The sequence below is a fragment of the Parasteatoda tepidariorum genome, chromosome 3 (genome assembly GCF_982258835.1).
Source record: "Parasteatoda tepidariorum strain Cologne lab strain chromosome 3, Ptep-v5.0, whole genome shotgun sequence".
Lineage (NCBI taxonomy): Eukaryota > Metazoa > Arthropoda > Arachnida > Araneae > Theridiidae > Parasteatoda > Parasteatoda tepidariorum.
Window position 1 is genome coordinate 121,121,716 of NC_141757.1, and position 23,052 is coordinate 121,144,767.

Sequence of the window (23,052 nt, forward strand, 5' to 3'; positions counted from 1 at the left end):
GGGAGGTCCCACTTTATCAACCGTAGTATAAATAAAACTTGCTGATAAGCAACAAAATAAAATAAAATAAAGCGTAATTTAAATTATGCGTAACTGTAACGATAACAAAGTTAGTTTTGTTTTTATTTTCCTTTACTCATCAAATGGGATTAATTTTTTAGGCGTGAAAATCGTATTTATCATTAATAAAACTCATCATGAGCGATTTTTTGTGGAGTTTGACAAATGGAGATTTAGAACAAGTGAAAGATTTTGTTGAAAATCAAGTAATAATTGTCGTTTTTGTTATGTCATTTTCGTATGTAGTAACTGACAATGTTGAAATAGGCGGATTTCGGCTTGATTTTGTATTGTTTTTGTGTTTATTAAATGAACTTTTGAAAAATATAATTGACTATTTTAATCAGGAATTTTTGTATTAAATTTGAGGCGTCTTCTTTTGTTCTACCTAAACCGTGTATAAAAGATTTTTTTTATGTATAACACTCCATTCTTTATAGAAGATCAACCTACTAGTTACTCCTTTCTGATTTGTTGCAAAAATTCTGCAGTGTTGTTGGGTTTCAAGGCAAAAGTTATTTATCTCTTAATTTTATTCAGATGCAAAAGATTAATTGTTTAGATTGAAAATTGCCAACTTATTAAAAAAATATGCATTGTTTCTAAGGATAATAACAGTGATTAATATCTTTTTTTCAAAAGGTCCGGAAAAACTAGCTCAAAACCTTGTTGGTGGCCATTGGAAGTCATGTAAAGCTGTAGTCATTAAAGTGTACAATGCATTTATAGGAACAATTTCCTGACTTTAATGCATTTATTGAAAATTAATCTAATTAATGTAATTTCATCAAATTAAATGTAGGTGTTAGAATACTAATCAATTTAGTGGTAGACACTTATAGGTACATAAAAGAGAGAAAGTACTGTAAACCTTAAATTTTTCAGACAGAAAAAAATAATTTTTTCGTTTCTTTCTTTCTTTTCTGAAATTTTTTTATTATTGTTTGAGATAGTTCTGGGGCCAAGTCAATAGCTTTAAAGGCTTGCAGTCATTTTGATCCTCCCTGTTTCTTTCTCCTCAGTTGTACAGGAATTTACTACAATAATTTCTCTTATTTTAAATAGTAGAGAACCAATTATCCGGGATGCTCGGGACCATCGCTATCCCGGATGTCTGAATTTCCCGGTTTTCTGGATCGACCAAAAAGTGTCGTTAATCGATGTTTTATCGAACCCGAATTACAAGGAAAAAGTGTAACACATAAAGTAACCGAAAAAAGAAAGGCATTCCTAAATTTAAAAAGGAAAAAAATTTTTGAAAAATAACATTTAAAAGAATAAAAAAATGTGCAAGTTTAGACAAGAAAAACAAGTTTAAAAAATACAAAATTCTCATATTTATTTTTTAAAAATAATTAAAAGTCATAATTAACTAATATAAACAAAACCAATGATTAAATAACGCAGCATATTTCATACCTAATTATACGAGGGGAAACGATAGGAAAACTTATTAATCTAAATAAAAACACTTGAAAATTATCGAACCGAAACGATAGTTAAAAAAGGCACTAGCATAAATATTAAAACCCGGAACAAGGCAAAATCAACGGTATTAAAAAAAAAACCTAATGATAAAATTTATGAATAAAAAGAGTTAATTTATTGAGTGCGAAATTTATCGTGAAAAGAAAAAAAAATCAAACGTAGTGGAATCAGAAAAACAAAACTGCAATCAAAATAATCCTATGTTTAAATTAATAAACAATTCTCCTTTTATTTTTTTATTTATAAAAAAGCGATTTTTAATTACAGCAGATGTGATTCCACATCAGGAAAAACTTGCAAATGATATCGTACTCCCAAAGAATCAGAATTTATTCATTCAAAAGAAAAAGATTATTAATTGATGTTAAATAGATGAATATATTTTTCTCTTTCATCTTCTGTTCACTGATATGCATGCAATGTATTTTCCCCATCCCCCTTGTAAATCAAACTGAAAACGAAATCAACATGCCACACCCTTGAGTTTGATTGACGGCCTAAAGGAGAAATTAAAACATTCCTCCCTTCCCTGCCTCCAGGGTTCGTGATTTTTTTTAAAAAAAATCAAAAGAATCAGATTTTTTTGATTTAAATCGGATTTTTTTGATTTAAATCAGATTTTTTTGATTTTTATTCAAATACACTGTATGAACTTTAATTTATGATAAAAAAAAATTAAAAATGTTTAATCAAATTAACTTAATATTAAAACTATATTGTAACAATATTTTATAAGCTCTAACTGAAATAATTTTGCATTATAATACATGGCTTTGAATGCATAGCAACCATTTTGAAAAATATGCATGATTAAAATTTAAAAGACTAGATGAAATAGAGAATTTAAAGAATATTTCAGGCGTTTGTTTTGGTTTTTCTGAGAGGTACCTATTTTGTGAAAATTAAAATATATATTAAAAGATCAACACAAATATAGTAAAAATATGGATTTATTGTTTCTTACGAGACAAAAAAATAAAATTGTAATAAAAAGTATTTTGTGTGACTATTCTATCATTTTTCCTAAAGTTGAATTTGTAAAAGTACCGGCTTGGACAGACCCCTGTGCTTTAACTATTAAAGCAAAGTTTCAGTTAGCAAACCATAACTTTAATTTAAAATTGTGATTTCTTTTTTTTTCTCTTGATTTTTAAAATTACAAAATAAATGTAGCAGACTGTGTTTATAAATGTAGCCATTCATCAAAAAATAAATAAGCATTTAATCTATATATTTTTATATTAAAATATTCATTTTTAATTCTATATGAAAATAGATAAGTTAAACTAAAAAAAAAATTAGAAAATCTATGTATTCATTGGAATTTTTTTTCACAAAATTTCTTTATAGAAAATCAGATAATGTCAAAGATACTGTTAACATATTATGATAAAAAAAAATACCAGTTAATAACCCTACTGCATCAAATAAACATCGAAAGAGTTTAAAAGGGAAGAATGACACTATATTAGGAAAAAAAACGCCTGAATTCATCAGCCCTTTTTTTTTCCCCTCTGTTTTTGGCATATTAGGGTAATTTCTTTTTAATATAATCTCAAACTTCAGAAATATACATTTTCCACCATAAAATATGATGTAGATTTTAATTCACGCTTTTTCATTCAAAAGGTAGAATTTTAATTAACATTATTTGTATTATTTTTTGAAAAAAATTCATGTTTATTAATTACTTTCCACAGCTATGCAAATCTATATTAAGACAGCATTAAATGTTTACTTTAATCTATACTTTCAATCTCAAGAATCAAACGATTTTTAAAATTGTAATTTCAAATGTGTTGGAATTTAACACACACCAAGAAAGTAATTTTGTTAACTAAAATTAATTAATGCAGCAATTTATTATTTAAATTAAATTTTAATACTAAGAAAAGAAAATAATAAAAGTATCAAAAATTTAAAACACTGTTTTTTAACTTTTGAAATCAATATATATGGATAAAAAAAATTAGTTGATTTAAATCAATGATTTTTTTAAAAAAATCATTTGATTTAAATCAGGATTTAAATCGTGATTTAAATCAAGCTGATTTAAATCAACGAACCCTGCCTGCCTCCTCTCGATCTTCAAGATCACGGAAGAAATGACGTTTCTCTGGGTAAACAGGGAAAAAAATTTCCCCTTCCTTACATTTTCCTCTACTCAACTTCAAGGATGAGTCCAATTTCCGCTTTTTTTCATAATCGTTCTAGTTTAAAATGGCCGGAAAACCGAGCAACATTTCCTCCGGTTTTCTGGTTATCTGGATACCGGATAAATGGTTCTCTACTGTACTAAGGCATTTAATTGTTACAAATCTTTTTATAAATTTCCATTTCTTTTAGAACTATGTTCAATTTAGTTTTCAGTTTCATATAGTTTCCTAACTCAAAAGATAATAATCCAGGGTTGCCACAGGCGACTAAAATGCAACTATTTTTGGTATGAGGCGACTATGGCAACTTTTTTTTGTCTGAAAAGTCTAAAAAAGCAACTATTTTCAGGAAAAGGAGACTATTGGGAGACATTTCTGTACTCCTAGCTATGTTTTTTTTTTAAGCATAAATTGGGCGGAAAATCTATAACCCACAAGATAGTTTCTGAACACTGAACTTTTTTTTTCCTAAAAAATAAAAAATTTAGCAAATTTGAGTCTTTCCTTTTTAAATCGTATAATCTGCACAGACTCCATTTTAAGTCTATTTCATTTCTCGATCGCCTTTTTAATGATTATTTCTACGAAATTCCGCATGATTTAAAGAAAAAAGTTTATACGATATTACGATGCATGAATTTCGAATTTGAGTAATCACTTTTCATGTATATATATATATGTTACCGGCAAAGTTTGAAATCCAGCATTCAATAGAATGCCTAGGCATTGTATATAATGCCTAAAGCTAGCAGGCAATGTATGAAACGATTTATATTTCACACTTTTCCTAGGCATTCTGTAGAATGCCAAATGAGAAATCGGCAAAGTATAAAATGCATCTCTGATTCGTTTCGTAATGTAATGAAATGTGACTCAAAATGTCATTCAAACCTGCTATGTTGCAACAAGTTATTTTTTTTTTGATGTGAAAATTTTGTTTCCTTTAATAAGAAAGGCATAAATTATGTTTTGCACAACTTTTTATTTTTCTTTACACATTTGGGATAAATGTTTTTTAATGGCTCTCTCAGTATTTTTTCAGAATAACATTTTTATTTTTGAGAAACGCATGTTACTGTGAATGACCGAAATCTGGAGAATGTCGACTTTCACCGGTGAATGTCAATAATCACATTTGGTGAATGTCCGAAATATTTATTACATCCGATTAGATATTAATTTATTCGTGGATATAATTACATTTATTTGATATTTTAATACTTACTGACGATAGATTAGAGGAAATGTCAGTGTTCGGAGTATCGGGCAAATATATACCTCGCAATGGCACTTGACCTTAAAAAATATCAATGTATGATATACCGGGCAAATGTATACTGGGCAGTGGCACTGAACCTTAAAAAACATCAGTATAGGATATACCGGGCAAATGTATACCAGGCAGTGGCACTTAACTAGATCTAGTATATATTTTGGACATTTACCAAAGGTCTAGTCATACTAAGTCTAGTTAAGTGCCACTGCCCAGTATACATTTGCCCGGTATATCCTACACTGATGTTTTTTTTAAGGTTCAGTGCCAGTGCCTGGTATATCCTACACTATTGTTTTTTTAAGGTCAAGTGCCATTGCCCGGTATATATTTGCCCGATACTCCAAACACTGATGTTTCTTCTAATCTATCGTCAGTATTAAAATATCGAATAAATGTAATTATATCCACAAATAAATTATGTAATATCAAATCGGATGTAATAAATATTTTGGACTTTCACCATAGCAACTATGTGATTGTCAACATTCACAGTAACATGCGCGCATCATTTACATAATAACCTCATCAGTAAGTTTTTTTAATACTTTGCCTAAATAGAATTTGTCATTCTATAGAATGCCTAGGTATTTTATACAATGCCTAGGGAAAGTATGTAATACTTCTCACATTTCATACTTTGCTTAAAAACATCCGGCAATATATACAATGCCGGTAACATATATATATATATATGTACAGTGAAACCTCCTGTTATGGACACTCCTGCAAGACGGACGCCTCTCAATACGGACATATTTTTAATTCCCCGGAAATTTTCTATGTACAGTAGGGAACCGATTATCCGGAACGATCGGGACCTTCCCTATTCCGGATAACTGATTTTTCCGGTTTTCTGAATCACTACAAAAAGCCGTTTTTTTATTGTTAAACCCAACTAAAAAAAAAAAAAAGTACTTAGAAATAATCTTATAAAAAAGAAAAAACGATGAAGTAATTCACTAATGATTATTTCCAAAATCATGGTAAGGTAAGTATCTTTCAAAAAAGAAAGAAAAATCCTAAAATCTTATGAGGAAAAAGACGATTTTTAAAAAAAAAAATGGCGGAAAATTTATCGAATTTCGTTCCGGTTTTTTGGTTTTCCGGTTTTCTGATTTCCGGATAACTGGTTCTGTACTGTATATACCATTACGTACATTCTCCGCAAAGCGGACACTCCCGTAACCGGACGCGGACAGTCATTTTGGTCCTGAAATGTTGCTTTCTATCTCTACAAACCGGACATTACTTTTTCTGAATTTGAAAAAGGAACTATTTTTGCTTCAAATTGCAAGCTAAAAAAAAATGCAACTTTTCACCATTTTTAAAGCATGTAAATAAAATTTTTTGCCTTATCCGTAACTAAAAATATTCTTAGGCTATTTCACCACTGAAAATTCAATCTTTCTCCTGTCACCTTGCCTTATCTTTGTAAAGAAAGGAGAGAAAATGGTACTGCACTCCTGAAATAATTCTGACATCCACATCTTTTAATCTTTTCATCTGGACCACACAGGTTATGAGACCCCTCAAGTTGAAATGACTTCTCTCAATGCCCTATTGAAAATTTCTTTAATTTTCTTATAAATTTGAAGATTGTATTTAACACAATTGGGGTAAAAAAAAGATAACAGAAGTATAATCTTTGAGGTGTTTATATAAATGAAACATTTATTCAGACACTTGATAGCTGATCAATTATGAATAATCAACTCCATAAGTCCTCATGACTTACAGGTATGCATTACTTTTTTTTCTATGAATCATGGGAGGTTTTTTTTCTTTTTTCAAGAAGGTATTAACCATGGTCCCTATCAAATGATAAGTAGGTGTAAGGGGATGTAAAACTAATAATTGAAACGGACTGATGACAGAAAGCTCCTATTCGGTACCTATGCTGATATGAAAATTATAATTATTTATTTATTTATCTGTAGCTACATTCAGAATTATGTATTTATATCAAACTTCTTTATATATCTTTTTTATCTTTCTTATTGTTTAAATAAATATTCTTGTAGATATTTATAGTATCCTTGTAGATATTATTTAATTATTTCTACATCTTTGAAAATATTCTAAAAACAATTTACGGTGTTAAATTTCGTTATTAGGGTACCCTTCCCGTAAACGGACAAATTTTTTGGTCCCATGAATGTCCGCTTAACGGAGGTTTCACTGTGTGTGTGTGTGTATATATATATATAAGTTATATATAGAAAATACTAATTTAAATTTTTTGGATATTATAAAAGAAGAAAATATCTGCTTTGTTGATTTATACGATAAAAGGAATGGTTTTAATTTTAATATAAATAAACTTATTACTTGGAATTCTAATGTTTCTAGGAGCATCTATTTAAATACCACTTTTAATGAAATGAATAGAATTAAAAGAATATGTAGTAATATTTATCAAAGAAACCGATAAACTCTTTCGAAATTTGATAAAAAACAATGGATCTCCAACTAAAATAATAAAATTCTATATAAAATCATTGAGTTAATCATATATTATTGATAATATTTTTACTAAGGATTTTCTTTGTTAATATATATAGTTTTCCCACGTGCAAATCCATTTCGGCTAATCCGTGGTCAAAATTATTTACTAAAAATTCCTTTACTAAAAAATTCCTTTGTTAATTTATATAGTTTTCCCATGTGCAAATCCATTTCGGGCAAATCCGTGGTCGAAATTATTTACTAAAAATTCCTTTACTTAAAAATTCCTTTGTTAATTTATATAGTTTTCCCATGTGCAAATCCATTTCGGGTAAATCTGTCACCAAAATTATTTATTAAAAATTTCTTTGTTAATTTATATAGTTTTCCCATGTGCAAATCCATTTCGGGCAAATCCGTGGTCAAAATTATTTACTAAATACTCCTTCACTAAAAAATTCCTTTGTTAATTTATATAAATTTTCCATGTGCAAATCCGTGGCTGAAATTATTTACTAAAAAGATTTCTTTGTTAATTTACGTAATTTTTCCATGTGCAAATCCATTTCGGGCAAAAATATATTTTTTCTGAAATAAATATTTATTTTCTAAAATTATTTATTGTCAACTTCTTTAAATTATCCAGTATAATATTACCTCGCGCACATCCATTTTAGGGCCCATCCTTGGTAACTAACAAATCAAATGCACTTCAGTAATGCAGTAAGAGCACATTTTAAAACAAAACTCCTCTATTTACGCTTTTATCTCAATTTGCGCTTTTGTTTTCATATTTTATAATCTGGCAATCTTGTTACGAAAATATTTTAAATCATTCGTGAAAAATTTCCCGTTCATGTAAGTTCATTTGATTTCGCTACTCTCTTTATGGATTATGTTTTATTCTGTTTTTTCTTTATATTTTATTTTCTGTTTTTATTTGTTATTTTTACTTATTGTGTTCTATTTTATTTGTTGTAATTTTTGTTAAAATGTTTTGAGTGCTCCTCACACTATTGTATTGATATATTTTGCTTTGGCTATATGGATACAATATTAGAAAGCACTCTTTTTTGCGGATATAATCTTGTGGGCTGATGAAAAGATTATATCTTATATTTTCCGGATTTTTCAAAAGAATTCTCTCCTTTTTTCGGTTTTTTTTTTCCCTTTAGTTTTTGTTATTTTTATTATTAATTTCTTCCCCCCCTTTTTTCATTAGTCTGTAATTTTCCTTTGTTTTATCTTCATTTTGAACTTATTTTATGAGTTCTATTTACTTGCAATTTATGCGCAATAAATGAAACTTATTGTTTTTCTTAATTTTCTTCGTGTTTTTTTGTATTTATTTATTATGCTATATATATGGGTGATTCTCACGAAACATGACAATTCGGACCAAAAAATTTCTTCAAAATTGAAGTCTTCAAAATAATCTAAAATTTTTTTTGTATACTTATTTAGCTGCACTTGTGAATATCTTATAGACAGCAGTGTAGTTTATTGACCATTTGCTCGAGAAAAAAAATAAAATAAAAATTCACCAAATCTTGAATGCCAGGAAAATGACGTACAGTCAACCCCGCTTAAAGGAATACCATCGGTTCTAGCCAAATCTATGCTATTAAGCGGGTTATTCGATTAAAAGGGGAGTGCTATATTCAATCTTAAATTCTAAATTTTTGTGAAATTTTACTTTTTAATGGTATTTAATGCGTAGTATAGCGTTTTGATTAAATAAACTCAGTTTTATGATCAATAAATAATTATAATTAAAACTTTCTGCCTTAGTATCACAAAAAAATATCATTTAAAGTTACATAAAAATAAATCAATGTTAGTGAATCATGTTGGAACTAAAATATTATTTGATCCCATCCGAAAAATTCTATAATTGAAGACTGTGTTTTGTACCCGTTTAATTCGTCAATTTATCAAAATTAGATTTTCCCTTTTAGTTTCGACTAAAATTTTCATGATTCGAGGCATATTCCTTTCAAACACATTCAGATTTTTTATTTTTTTAAATCTTCGAAACTTGAGAAATTCCTAATTAATGCGCTATTTTAGTAGGGGATTTTTTGAAATTTATTGATTCCAAGATTCATTGTTTTTTTTCAATTAATTTAAATCATTCCTTTTCGCTCTCAACTTGCAACCAACTCAAAATTATTCACAGGATTAAGCAATTATTCTACTTAAGAGAAAACATTCTTTACACTAGTGTATTAGGTTTTTAAAACTTAATAATGCATCAAGAGGGGACCACAAGTCTTGACCTAAAAACAAATCCCTCTATCCCTTTTTCACATTCTAAATGATGTGCGAGTGAAGTAAGTCAAAGAGGGGCGAAACACCCTTCGTTTACTCCAATGTATAACTGGCAGCAAGATTTGATTAATTTTTCAACTTCATCCCAAACACCTACTAATGAATAGGAAGTCCCTATTAAAATTACCATCTTGTATCCTTATCTTAAAAAGGGAAATTGTATTTCAGCTGGTGAAACATTTCTCTAAAATAATTTTTTTTTCTTCATTTCAGTACCACTTCTTTATGCAATTAAGCGGGGGGCAAAAAAACAACAAATAACCATTTAAACGGGGAAATGTAACATTAGTTTAATATAAAATGATTTGGTTCCATTAAATTTTATTCGTATAAGCGGGTTATCCGAGGGGCGATTAAGTGGGGACGACTGTATTACCTTAGAAGTTTAAAAACCATTCATTTTAAGTTAATAGTAAGTAACTCAACTTAAGCCTTTATGTTAGATGGACCATAAATTGCTTAAATTAATTCTTTTTATCCACTGTAGAAGGAAACAAAATTTTTTGTTGCTGATATGTACAGAATAAAATTGTGTATGATAATCAATCATTAAATAAATAAATAACTTTGATTACATCCAAGCATATTACAATCATGCATAAACTTGGTATTAGGCTAATATTTGCTTTCCCTCTTTACAGTATTAGCAGTTAAAAAGACAGTAGCAGTTAAAAAGACAGTGCTTTCTAGTAACACTTCAATGTCCTGGCATTCATAAGCCAGGATAATGACAAATTCGCAATTTTATAGCATGTAACTTTACTTTAAATTAATATTTTGGCCGACGATGTTTATATTCTGCAGAAAACAACAGTATTTCTTAAAATAACTCAGATAAATCTATGTAGTTTATGTTATTAATGATTTCAAGAAGCCAGGAAAATGACAGCATAGAAACCTACTCACCTTGAAAAATTTTTTGAAATAGATTTTGAGCCAGAGAATTGGTTCTTTATTTATGCAACAAGACATGTTCAGATAGGAGGGTATCTAATCAATCTATTAACATAAGGTATTGATTCCTGGCGCTATCTATTTTGGTTATAAATCACTAAATAAAAGTAGCCAGGAAAATTATAGATTTTCATGGGGACAAACAAATTATTGACAGAAAAAATTATTTTAAACAAAGTTTTAGTAAACAATACCCTCTGCGTATATTCTAGAAATGCTTACTTAGGATAAGATAAAAAAAAATTAGATTTTGAAAAATGTATGGGAAGTTTTGAAGCTAGTTACTATTGGAAATATTGTTTGGGACATGCCAGGCAAATGACACTTTGATATTCAATTAAATTTTTTAAGTATGCCTAACAGTCAATGCTAGTGCAAAGCCATTTTAAAATGCTTGCAGCAATGCTACTTATTAATTTATTTAAAAAAAAAAGTTCTTTTAGCATTATAGTATTAGATCTTGGAGCAAGGAACAGTGAATTGTCATGTTTCGTGAGAATCACCCATATATGTAATAACAAGGCTACATCTTTGTTATCATTGGTTATGTTTAGCTCAAATAATTCAGTCGTGAGCCAAAATACGCATTCAATAGTTTTATTTAAAGGTAGGCTGTTGGTGGTAATAGCTCACACCCATTTGTCCACACTGGAGGGGGTGGACAGAACTCTCGGACAATTCAGACAGATTTTATCAGGATCACATCATGTTGAAAGAGACACGCAAAAACGATTGTTCCTGCATTATATACTAACAGAACATGAGGTAAAAAGGCTCAGTCTCCGCATACCTTATAACCCTACTTATTATGGAAAATCATTTAATGCTTCCTAATATGGAAGTGAAAGAGGGAAAGATTCTAAAAATAACTCCTCCTTTGAAATATAAATCTAATTATTATTCGTTGGTATGTTTTAAGCCTTATATATATATATAAACATTTACGTTTATATAAAAATGATCATATTTGATACCAACTTGACTGAATGGAACATGGTATATGACAATTAAGTCATTAACAAAATTTTAGTCACATTTTTGATGAATTTATGTTCTTATTTAGGCAACTATTTTCCTAGTTTTTGGCTACTATTTTCATGTTTTAGGCTACTAAATGCAATTATTTTGTTAATTTTTTTCTGTGGCAATCCTGTAATCTATTTGAAAATCGAGAGGGAAATTGCCAAACTTCCTTCGCCTACGACTCTCCATATGCTAATGGTGAAAGCATGTAAAAGTGTTGTCATAGGTAGTGAGTTCTGCTTTACACCATCTGTAGCTCATTTTGATCGCCAATAATTACATCATTATTTGAATTTATGTCATTTCAATAGCAGTGGAAAATTGTATAATGTTTAAATAATTAAAATAAATTGTCAATTAAAGTTAAATTTTTTGTTGTCTCTTGATAAGTTACTGAGTGTTGTTCGTTACTGCTTACAAAAAAAAAAAAAAAAAAAAAAAAAAACTGCTTAGGTTTTTCTAATTTTATTTACCTTTTTATTCTTTCAGGGTGTGGATATCAATAATAGTATTGATGGGAGATTACCTATACATTATGCAGCTGATTATGGTCAAAGAGACGTTTTGAATTATCTCATAGATAAAGGTGCAAATATTGACGTAAGTTAAAAACTGTTCATTAAAAATTAATGTTGAATTAAAACTCTTGAACTGATGTTAGGAAGCATTTTAAGGAAATTTTATAACTGTATATTTTTTTCTTTGAGGATTCTTTATTTTGTCATATTCCTGGCATTAAAATTAGATTATTTTATTTTTTTGACATTAACGAAATTGTGTAATAAAGAATTTACTTTTATTTTAGGCTAAAGATAAGTATGGAATAAGTGCTCTACTAGCTGCAATATGGGAAGGTCACACCAGTTGTGTCAAGTTAATGTTGGAAAAAGTAACACTAATATTATTTAAATAAATCATTTATGATTCTGGTATTCTAATATCATTAAGTAGTTGTAAGTCGTTAATCTTGATTTTTATTTAAATATATGATATAAATTTATAAAAAAAAGTAAATTTTTTTTAAAATTTTAAATTTATCTTAAGGTATAGCTTATTTTATGTTATCATGTCGAAAGCTTCATGAAGGCAATTTCTTTATTCATCCAGTGACTAAATTTCAGTTTCAAAAAAAAAAAAAATTTTTATTTACATGCCTTTAAGTTTATTAACTAGGTTCATATGGATACAATTCAATGAATTAAACAAAAAAATTTTAATGATCTACTAAAAAATACATAGCATTCATACATTATATAATATTCTACTCTAAAACAAAAAGTATATCACGGAACAATCATAATTCTCTAAAACTTTTATGGATGTCCTTCTTGAATAATTTGATTCAGATGCTATTAATACTTTTTTTTGTGTAGTATGCATTCATAAATAATCTGATATTAATTTAAGGTCCTTTCCAGGGATGAGATTTTTCCGCTTTTTAACGGATTTCCGTTTTTTTCACTTTTATCTCTTAAATTTCAGCTTTTTTTTATCAAAAATTCAGATTTTCTAAAAATTTCATTTTTTTTTTTTACAAGTATTCCGCTTTTTCAGAAAATTCACTGATTTTCAAAGAGAAGCAGAAAATTCAAACTACATAGCTACCAATCCTTTCTCATTTTTACTTATTTTACCTATTTTCTCCCCTTTTACACGCAGCAGATAAGATTTTCCGAACTTTTTACCCGCCCTCCTGATAGACCTGATTTTCATAGTTCAAACGACGCTGCTTCTGACCAGCCTTTTAGAGATCCCAAGCCTGGAATCTGCTAATATCTCGATTCTTATTCACGCGATTTTAATATCAAACATAGCTTTTAATATTTGCGTGTTGCGATTCTTATTCACGCGATTTGAATATTGTACGTTGAGATTCTTATTTACGAGATTTAAAAATCTGATATTGTGATACGTAGTTACGTCTTTTTAAAAACCTATGTAGCGATTCGTATTCACGCAAGTTTAAAATTCAATGTGTTGATTTGCTCATGCGGTTCATAATATCAAACATTGATTTTCGTTTTTATACGCGATTTTAAAATAAGGCATTGGGATTCGCATTCACGCATTCTAAAAGTTATGCATCATAATTCTTATTTATGCAATCTAAAAATTACTCATCATGATTCGTATTTACGCTATCTAAAAATTATGAATCGTGATTTGTATTTACGCGTTTTAAAAATTCTATATCCCAGTTTGTATTTTCTCATTTTCAAAATTGTATATCTAGTTTCATATTCCAAAATCCATAATTGTTATTCATATTCACGCAATTTTAAGATCAACTATCGCGATTCTTGTAAGAAGTAAATTTTTTTTTTTAAAATTAGTTACTATAATGGTGACTGTTTTTCTATCGACGATTATTAGTATATGTAGGTGTTACAACATCAGCAAAACTGGAATAGAATATATTCAAAACTTTTACTCTGGGCTTGCAAAGAAGAAAAAATAGGATTTGTCACAAGATGTTTGAAGATGGACTAACGACTAAATATAGCAAACCTAAAAGATATCGCAAGCAAAAGCAATCACTTAAAAAGGGATTTAATTAAAAAAATACTTGGGGGGGGGGGGGGAAAGAGTTAATTAACTCATCAAAATTTTATTTATAATTGCTGTTATTTATGCTATAAAATGCAAAATTCTTATCAAATAAAAAACAATTATTTAAACCGTTGCTGATTGTCAAGTAATTTTTCAAACTAAAATAGCAATTTTTGTATATTAAGGAGTTACTATATATTTCTACTTCACTGTTATTGATATGTTTCAGAGGGCTGTAGTTAGATTAGACTATGATATGAACATAATGATTCGGTCCGTTGTTAAATTTTTTCCCCCAATATAATTTAAAACGTAATATTACTGATATATTTGCTATAAATCACATAAAGAAATGAAATATTAATTTATATTCTCAGTAGTTTTAATTTGCTAAACCAGGTAGTTTTTCAAGTAGTAATTGTCTCTTATGTGAACTGAGGAAAAATATGATTTCCAACTTTATTTTTTCAATTGGTAATTTTTTTTCTCACTAAATGTTAAGTATCAGTGTAATCGTTTTTGTAATAATAGATTAGTACACAATTGTATGTCAATACATTATTTATTACCTTAAACTGTCTGGAATTTATTATTAAAGGGTTGCTCTTGCGTAAAATTTACTATCGTGAAAATTCAGCTTTTTTGCGTTTTGGCTAATCTCATCCCTGGTCCTTTCTTTCTTTTATAATTTTTGTGTGGAAAATAAAAAATTTAATTTTAAAATAATGATAATTTAAGCAATGGCAGCAGTTTTGCTGACCATCTTTAGTTATCAGAAATTTTGTTGCATAACATAAGGTATCTAAAATCTTCTTGATAACTGAAGAGAACTTTTTGAACAATGCAATAAAGTAGAGATGGAGAACCTTTATCGATTAGTGGACCAGTTAAATTAGTTTATTATTTTTTAGGTGTTTAGTGTACCGCATGTTATATATATATATTTTTTTTAAAAATAATCTTAAATTATTGTTTTTTGATTTCATATTTAAGAAATTCATTTTATAACCACATTTGCTGTTTAATTTTTAACTTGCTTCAAGTAGGAATCAAATAAACAACGTTTTAAACTGTTTCAGTTTTATATTAAGCTAAGCAAACTATGTTATGTAAGTGTCCGCTTTGAGGAGAATGTACATAATGGTTTATTCATAGAAGATTCACGGGGAATTAAAAATACATATGTCCATATCAGGAGGTTTCTCTGTTTATTAAAGAATATTTTTTTAATTTCCAAAATTATTCTGAAAGCTTGTTCGTTTAAAATTCTTGTTACAGATTTTTAATTAGTAGATAATAATAGTGTATTATTTTTTTTTACTTGACCATTTTAGTAAATTGTACTTTTCTAAGAAAGAACCCTCCACTTTAAAGCCCATATCACACATAGTGAAAATTTGTTCAATTCAACCATCAACTCAACCCCAATTTCGACTTTCTGTTCAACAACCACCTGAAACAGTTGAACTATGGTTGCCATACGGTTGAAAAGAGTTGACCATTGATTAACGAGTGATTTCTTTCTTTTTAGGCGATTTAGCGCTTTATACATAGACGAATAAAATTTTTCATCGAAAGACTGTAGTTAAATTTCATTTAATCGACGGCAATGGATCCTTCCTTAGCAATTTCAAGTTTGATCATTTACAGTTTGATAAAGAAAAACAAAGATAAGAGAAGGACACTTTGGAGTAAAGCATGGCGCTTACGAAGACAGAGATTAGGCTGTTTTGAAAATTTATTGAGAGAACTGTTTGCTTTCATTTGTGCAATGTTTGACATAAAAGTTAAAAATATATAATTAGTTTTATTATTGGAAAAGTAAATTAGGAAAAAAAATCACCATTTTGTTATAAATATATTCGTTGCATGCTGTATTAATTTCACTTATTGTCATAAATTAAACACATAAGTCGCAATGGATTTTTATCTTTAGTTTATAAATATATTTTTAGATTATTCTTTATCTTTAGTCATATACTTATTTTAAATTATTCAAATAAATTACCTTTAAAGTTTTTCATATATTTAATAACATAATATAGCTTTTTGCAATTTACATTTAATATATGTATATTTTACAACGAAGAAAACAAAATTTAATATGAAAGTAAAAATAAACAGAAAGAATAAAATTTAGGAGTTTGATAATTTTTGCACCAAATTAATGCAATAACAATTATTTTTTTAATGTTGACTTTAAGTTTTTGAAAAATTATTAAAATAGTTTTTTTAGAGTTCGATAAGTATTATTATATATATGTTTAGTGAAATACTCTAGTTTGAAAAAAATTGTGCTATTTATAAAAAATTAAAAGTTTATGTGAAACTGAATTTTTAAAAAAAGAAAGCTATTAAAAGGCACTATTTTGTTAACATGAATAAACACAAACTATTTAAAAATTAGAAAAAACAAGAACTGATAAAAGTGAACAATTTATTCCAAAAGAAATGTAAAAGCAGTTTCGATTAAATTTTTATGAGCTCTTAAATGATGTTTCCTGTGGTGGCGAAATGTTACATTCCAAATGTTCTCTTTTTTCTTCTAGAGTTCAATAATTTCGATGCTCCATTTAAAAGTTTCCCCAACAGGAGCTTGTTCAAAATTTTGACTCATCTTTGCTGCAATACAAGTAAAAAATTTTATTAAGAAAGGTGAAGCAAGTGTATTTAAGGCAACAGACAATAAGGGACAGTCATTAAAAATAAAATAATACCAACCAATTAATTCTGTCAACATATTGTTAAGGTATGAGTAAGTTTTTTATAATCAGAAAAAACTGAAAATTTTTTTTAATGGTCTTCCATGTTTTTAATAGAAAGTGAAATTAAAATTATGCATAATTACAAGGAGTATCAGTTACTTGTCCCATTTTTTCAAATATTTAACCTTAAGAAAAAGACTTCATTTTTAGATAAATAATTTTAACTTTATCTTTAATTTCAAATAATAAATTAATCTATTAAATTATGAAAAAAGCAGATATCAGGGATGCTACGCCTGGAGAGCATTTTGCCGTTCACGCCTCCTAAATACGTCATTTAAATGTCAGAAATTCCGTTTGGCAAATCAGCTATTGGAATGCATATAGAATATGCGTTTGGTGTCTACTATTGGATTATGTACAGCAGTGAGTAGCAATCAGTATCGTATGCACGTGATCTTGTAAAAAAAGAGGGTATTCTTTCCTTATACATACTATTGGTTATTATCTTGCTTTTTTTTCTTAGGAAACTGTACAGTGCACATAATTCAGGGATGAAAGACTTCCGCAAAAAAGTCGAAATCCGCTTTTTTCTCCCAATTTTTAAAATTTCCGACCATGTTCAAAAACTAAAATTTTTAGGGAGTCCAATTAGAGAAACTCAAGCCGCCGGAACGATAGTCGGATTACCGCGACTTCCGCTACAGAGTGGAAAAAGAGTCTAAGCGTTTCGTTTCGACCGCCGATATTTGATTTTTTTTTTTGTTTGGCTGATTTTCGGAATTTTAAATATTAGGAATTGAGCTGGAATATGCTAAAATCGCGATTTTTAATCAGACGATTTTAATATCAATCATCGATTTTCGTATTTAACTGATTTAAAAACTACGTGTTGCGATTTTTTTACGCTATTTAAAAATCGTACTAGCAATTCCTATTCACTCAATTTAAAAATTCAATATCGCGATCTGTATTCTCACGAGTTTAAAATCCAACGACGCGATTCGTATTCACGCATTTTTAAATCCAATATTGCGATTCGTTATCACGCAGTTGTAATATCAGATCTCGTTTTTCGTATTTGTACGCTATTTAAAAATTACTCATTGCGATTCGTATTCACGTGATCTAAAAGTTATGCATCGTGATTCTTATTTACGCGATTTAAAAATTCAATATCGTGATTTGTGTTTTTAAAATCGAGCAGCGCGATTCATATTCACGTGATTTTATAATCCAAAATCGTGATTCATATTCACGCGATTTTAAAATCCAATATCGTGATTTGTATTTTCGTGTTTTTAAAATCCAGCAGCTCGATTCATATTCACGTGATTTTATAATCAAAAATCGCGATTCATATTCACGCTATTTTAAAATCCAATATCGTGATTCATATTCGCACGATTTTGAAATCAAATATCGCGATTCATATTCACGCGATTTTAAAATCCAAAATCGCGATTCACATTCACGCTATTTAAAAATCCAATATCGTGATTCATATTCACACGATTTTGAAATTCAATATCGCGATTCATATTCACGCGATTTTAAAATCCAAAATCGCGATTCATATTCACGCTATTTTAAAATCCAATATCGTGATTCATATTCACACGATTTTGAAATTCAATATCGCGATTCATATTCTCGCGATTTTAAAATCCAATATCGCGATTCATATTCACGCCATTTTAAAGCCCAATGTCGCAATTCATATTCACGCGATTTTAAAATCCTGTATCACGATTGTAGAAAGAAGTAGAATTAAGTTTTTTCTTGAATTAGTTACTGTAAAGATGTGATATATTTTTCTACAGTTGTTGCATTTAAACAATTACTAAGTGCATTCATAATTACTTTTTATGATTGGATATTTAGCTATATAAATTAAAAGAACATAGTCAACTAACTGATCTTGTGAATGCAAGAAAGTACAATCGACTAGTCAATGCCAATTAACTAAAAAGTTTACTTTTTAGAAAGAAAAGTATATTTATATGTGTCTTTTTAAATTGTTTATAATAGTTTTTATATATTTCTGTTATGATATAAAAATGTATATATGCTAATTTTTGGCTATTAAGTGCTCCCTAAAATTTTCTTGAAAAATTCCTACCTAAAATATTTAAAAATTTCACTGCACCTACTGAATTCTATCAAAGAGTGTTTTTTTAGGTGTTATTTACATTTTCTTAAACTCTCCTTATTTAATTACTGAATTTCTCTTTTAATTATTGAAATCTGTAGACCTTCCATTGTAACTGAATAGTTATATATTTTGAGATGAAATTTGAGCTCAATGGGTATTTTCCCTTTTGAATTACCAAAACTAAATAGATATTTCTTTTTAGAAAGGTTACACCATTATATTTTAAAAAATAAGAAAGTTAAAATTTACTTTGTAAAATTCTGGAACAGATACTATTCATTGGCATAAATGATAAATGCAATATATATGAAAACAACAGAGTCCACAAAACAATTTTGTGGACTCTTATAATCAATCATATGCAGGTTTTTTAAAATCCTAGCAATAGTGAATGTATGTATAATTGTAGTACTCCTAGTATGTTATTAATGGTTTTATGGATCCTGAAAATTATCTTTATATTGTTATCAAACTGATTAATAGTTATTTTAGCTGAGATAAACTGAGTCAAAAAATAATTTTAGCTGAGACAAACTGAGCCAAAAAGAGATTTTAACTGAGACGAAATGCAATTTCTGGTGAGACAATTTGATATTTTGCGAGTAGCACCCCTGAGATATAAAAAGTACCTACATATTAGTATATTTAAAGTTAAATGTGTGTTAATACTTTTTTATTAAAAATATTATCCTGAAAAAACTTGTTAAGTGCTTTAACGGGTAAAAAAATATTTTCAACTTCCTTCATTATTTATTCAAAACCTGCTTATTAATAATATAAAGCATGCAACTGCATTTGAAAAATTGATCCTTACAGACTATGTTATTTAAATTTCTATCTACTTTAACTTCATTAAATATTATTTTTTGAAAAAACCCGCTTAAAATTTTCAACAGTTATATAAAATTACAGATTAAAGTTTCTTCAACTTTATAAATATTAAAAACTTAATCATATAAAGCATGCAAATCTATTTGACAAACTTATGCTACACAATAAATTACATAAAATTAAATGTGAATCAATAAGTTTTAATAAAAACATTTTTTTTAAATAAAACCCTCTTAGCGTCCCAAGTGGGTTTTTTCAAGGTGGGCCACTTGTCGAACCCTGATAGAAAGTGCAAAGTAATTGGAAAAAACCAAATTTTTATTCCGTGAATACTGACAAATATACAGTTTAAAAATAAAATAATACAAAGAAATTAATTCTGTCAGCATGTTGTTTAGGTATGAGTAAGTTTTCAGAAAAGTTTAATTTTTATAACGCAATTTTTTCCTTTGTAAAAAAATATTCAAAATCACTGAATTCAGTACCAACTCTAGAATAATTGCTGGTATAATCTTATCGGAACTATAAAAAGAGCAAAGTAATTGAAAAAAAAAACAAACTACATTTTAATTTGGCGAATACTAACAAATATACAGTTACGTACAAAAAAGATTAAATGCAATTCATAAAATTTGTTTATCATTTAAAGTAATGTCAAAATGTAAAACAAAACTACTACTTTTATGTACTTGTTAAATTTACTTCAGATTGGCGAATTTGGCGTAGAAAATCATACTTTTAATTCACGGTTAAAAACATAACACATTTATAACATAAACTTCTTTAATGGTTAGAAACATATTTATTTTCTTATAAAATAACTTTAAAATCAATACTCAATTAAAAACTCATCTAAATTAATATATAACAAATTAGATACGCTGCTTCGTCGCATAAACTTTGCCGCCATATTGTTTTGACTTGTGCTATCCCATAACCCCATGCGGTTGCTGCCACCTGATTGGTTGAATTGTGAAGTTGCTTCAACACTTTCGAAGAGATGTGAAAGAGTTGAACAGTAGTTGTTCCAACTCGGATAAGTATAGCACACCTATGTTTTCGGACGGGGTTGTCTTCGGAGTTGATGGTTGAATTGAACGAATTATCGGTATGTGTGATATGGCCTTAAGGCATACGTTATGTTAATGATTCAACTTTTAGCCAGGAACATTTTTTTAATGGAAGTTTTTTATTTATCACAATTAATAGCACATCAACAAATCAAAACCTTTTTCTTTTTTTGCGAAAATCTATTTTTTATTCAAGCTGGGATGATCCACCAACAAATAATCAGAAGGTATACTGTAATTACTATTTTAATAACTTATTTTATTTTTGGTGAATGATACGCATTCATTTTATTCAGACTGTGGATTTGTAGTTTTGACTGTAGTTCGAAATGAAATTCCAGGAAAAGCTTTTTTTACCAACCTTATATTTAACTGATTAATATAAATATGTTACAAAAATATAATATGTATGTTATTTATTATATTAATTATTATAATAATTATATTTCCAGGGAGCTACAAAGTCTGGATTTGCTCCAGATGGTAAGAGTTACATTGATGCCGCTGAAAAAGAAGAAATTAAACAACTTCTTAAATGTTGACAGTTTACAACTCAAACAAAAAACTTTAAACAAGTTTACTAAAATGGTATAAACCAAATATCAGGACCTTAATGAATAATTTTTTTTATCTGGGTCTGCTCAATCTTTCGATTCTCTTTTATGCTTGTATTGTGTGACAATTAGTTTCTCTTTTTTAGTTCTGTTGCTTTTCGTGCCAAATGATTATATTTTTTTTTTGTTGCACTAAAAGACTCGCATATTTGACTTCTCACCTAATTTTATATAAATAATTGAATAGTAAATATGATGATCACTGCAAGAGATTACTTTTGAGAAACCTTATCCTGATAGCAAGATATCTTACACAGTGTTGTATTTATTGATCTTACATAATGTTGTCGGTTACCATAAGCATAATTTTTTTTTGTTTGCACTACACAGGAAAGGTTTTGATTATACTAAAGGGTCGCTGAAATTTCTTAAAAAATTGTTTTGTGTTCCAGTGAATTTAGTACTAACTAAAGTTTTTAACTTAGACTAAATGTCTCACTCATTATTATATAAGTTAAGTGACAAACACTGCATATGATAAACTAACCAGTAACTCATAATATTATGGATATCCTACCATTGTATGACACCTTATTTATTGTGAATATCATACTATTGTTTGATGTGAATATATGCACACTTGTGCAACTATGAAAGGGTGTTTGATTTTATAAGCTAATTTGAATTTCTTTAAAAAAATATTTTACGTATAGTTCAGGGCTCTTGGTACTAAATAAAGCTTTAAAATATTAAATATATCTGTTAATAATTGTTTCAAATATCACACTTTGTATATCAAGTTTGCACTGTGTTTTAATGTTAACCAGTTTTAAAGTATGGAATTATTTAGTTAGTATTTATTTTACTACTTTAAGTAGATAATATTGTATATTGGGTACTGTGTGATAATTTTGTACTTATTTAAGTGTATATTTGTTTAGATTTCTATAAGAGTTCATTTAATTTTCATATGAGTTAAAAATATCACATTGAGACTCTGGGAACTTTCAAATAAATAACATTTTGTTCAGCATATTCTATTTTGTAAAAATGATTTAATTCTGTCTGATAAAGATTGTGTCAATTTGAAATTAAGTGATTAAATAAACTTTTTTAATTTTATTTTTTGATATTTTATAATTCACCGCTTAATTTAAAATTTTACTTTACTATCGCTTCACAATAAGCAGTTCAAATGATTAAGTTATAGTCTTTGTGTGACATATTAAAACCTAGTATTGAGAGAAATTCAGTTTAAGGCAGCCCATCTCTGTGGAAACAAATCTTTAATTTAAAAAATAACACTAGAAAACTTGGAATTCTCAGGAAATTAGCATTTAATGATCACTGTGAGCATGTTTTATCCTTTATTAGGCATGGCATTAAAATTGTTTTATAGAACTAATTATGACTAATACAACCATTTATTTTTCTCAACATCAGTGCTATTTTCA

The 23,052-nt window shown here is 28.0% G+C and overlaps 1 protein-coding gene across 3 annotated transcripts; it reads left to right on the forward strand.

Moving 5' to 3' along the window:
- LOC107455793 (myotrophin) lies at positions 1-22,720 on the forward strand. 3 transcript variants are annotated; one of them, XR_006226299.3, is made up of 5 exons: positions 86-266; positions 12,223-12,333; positions 12,539-12,622; positions 16,833-17,032; positions 21,497-22,720. XR_006226299.3 is itself a non-coding variant. In XM_016073502.4 (4 exons), the coding sequence occupies exons 1-4, from the start codon at positions 198-200 to the stop codon at positions 21,584-21,586; spliced, it is 354 nt and encodes a 117-aa protein (XP_015928988.1). In that variant the 5' UTR covers positions 1-197; the 3' UTR covers positions 21,587-22,720. The 3 variants fall into 3 exon arrangements, 2 of the variants coding, with proteins under 2 accessions (XP_015928988.1, XP_042908015.1); XM_016073502.4 differs by lacking the exon at positions 16,833-17,032 and having other exon boundaries at positions 1-266; XM_043052081.3 differs by lacking the exon at positions 16,833-17,032 and having other exon boundaries at positions 26-266; positions 12,539-12,686.
- The last annotated feature ends 332 nt before the right edge of the window (positions 22,721-23,052 follow it).

Bases quoted from the DNA above. Each gene is read 5' to 3' on its own strand.
- LOC107455793 (XM_016073502.4), top strand. From the start codon at position 198: ATGAGCGATTTTTTGTGGAGTTTGACAAATGGAGATTTAGAACAAGTG. The intron at 267-12,222 runs GTAATAATTGTC...TTATTCTTTCAG, and splicing joins AAGATTTTGTTGAAAATCAA to GGTGTGGATATCAATAATAG. The intron at 12,623-21,496 runs GTAACACTAATA...TTATATTTCCAG, and splicing joins TCAAGTTAATGTTGGAAAAA to GGAGCTACAAAGTCTGGATT.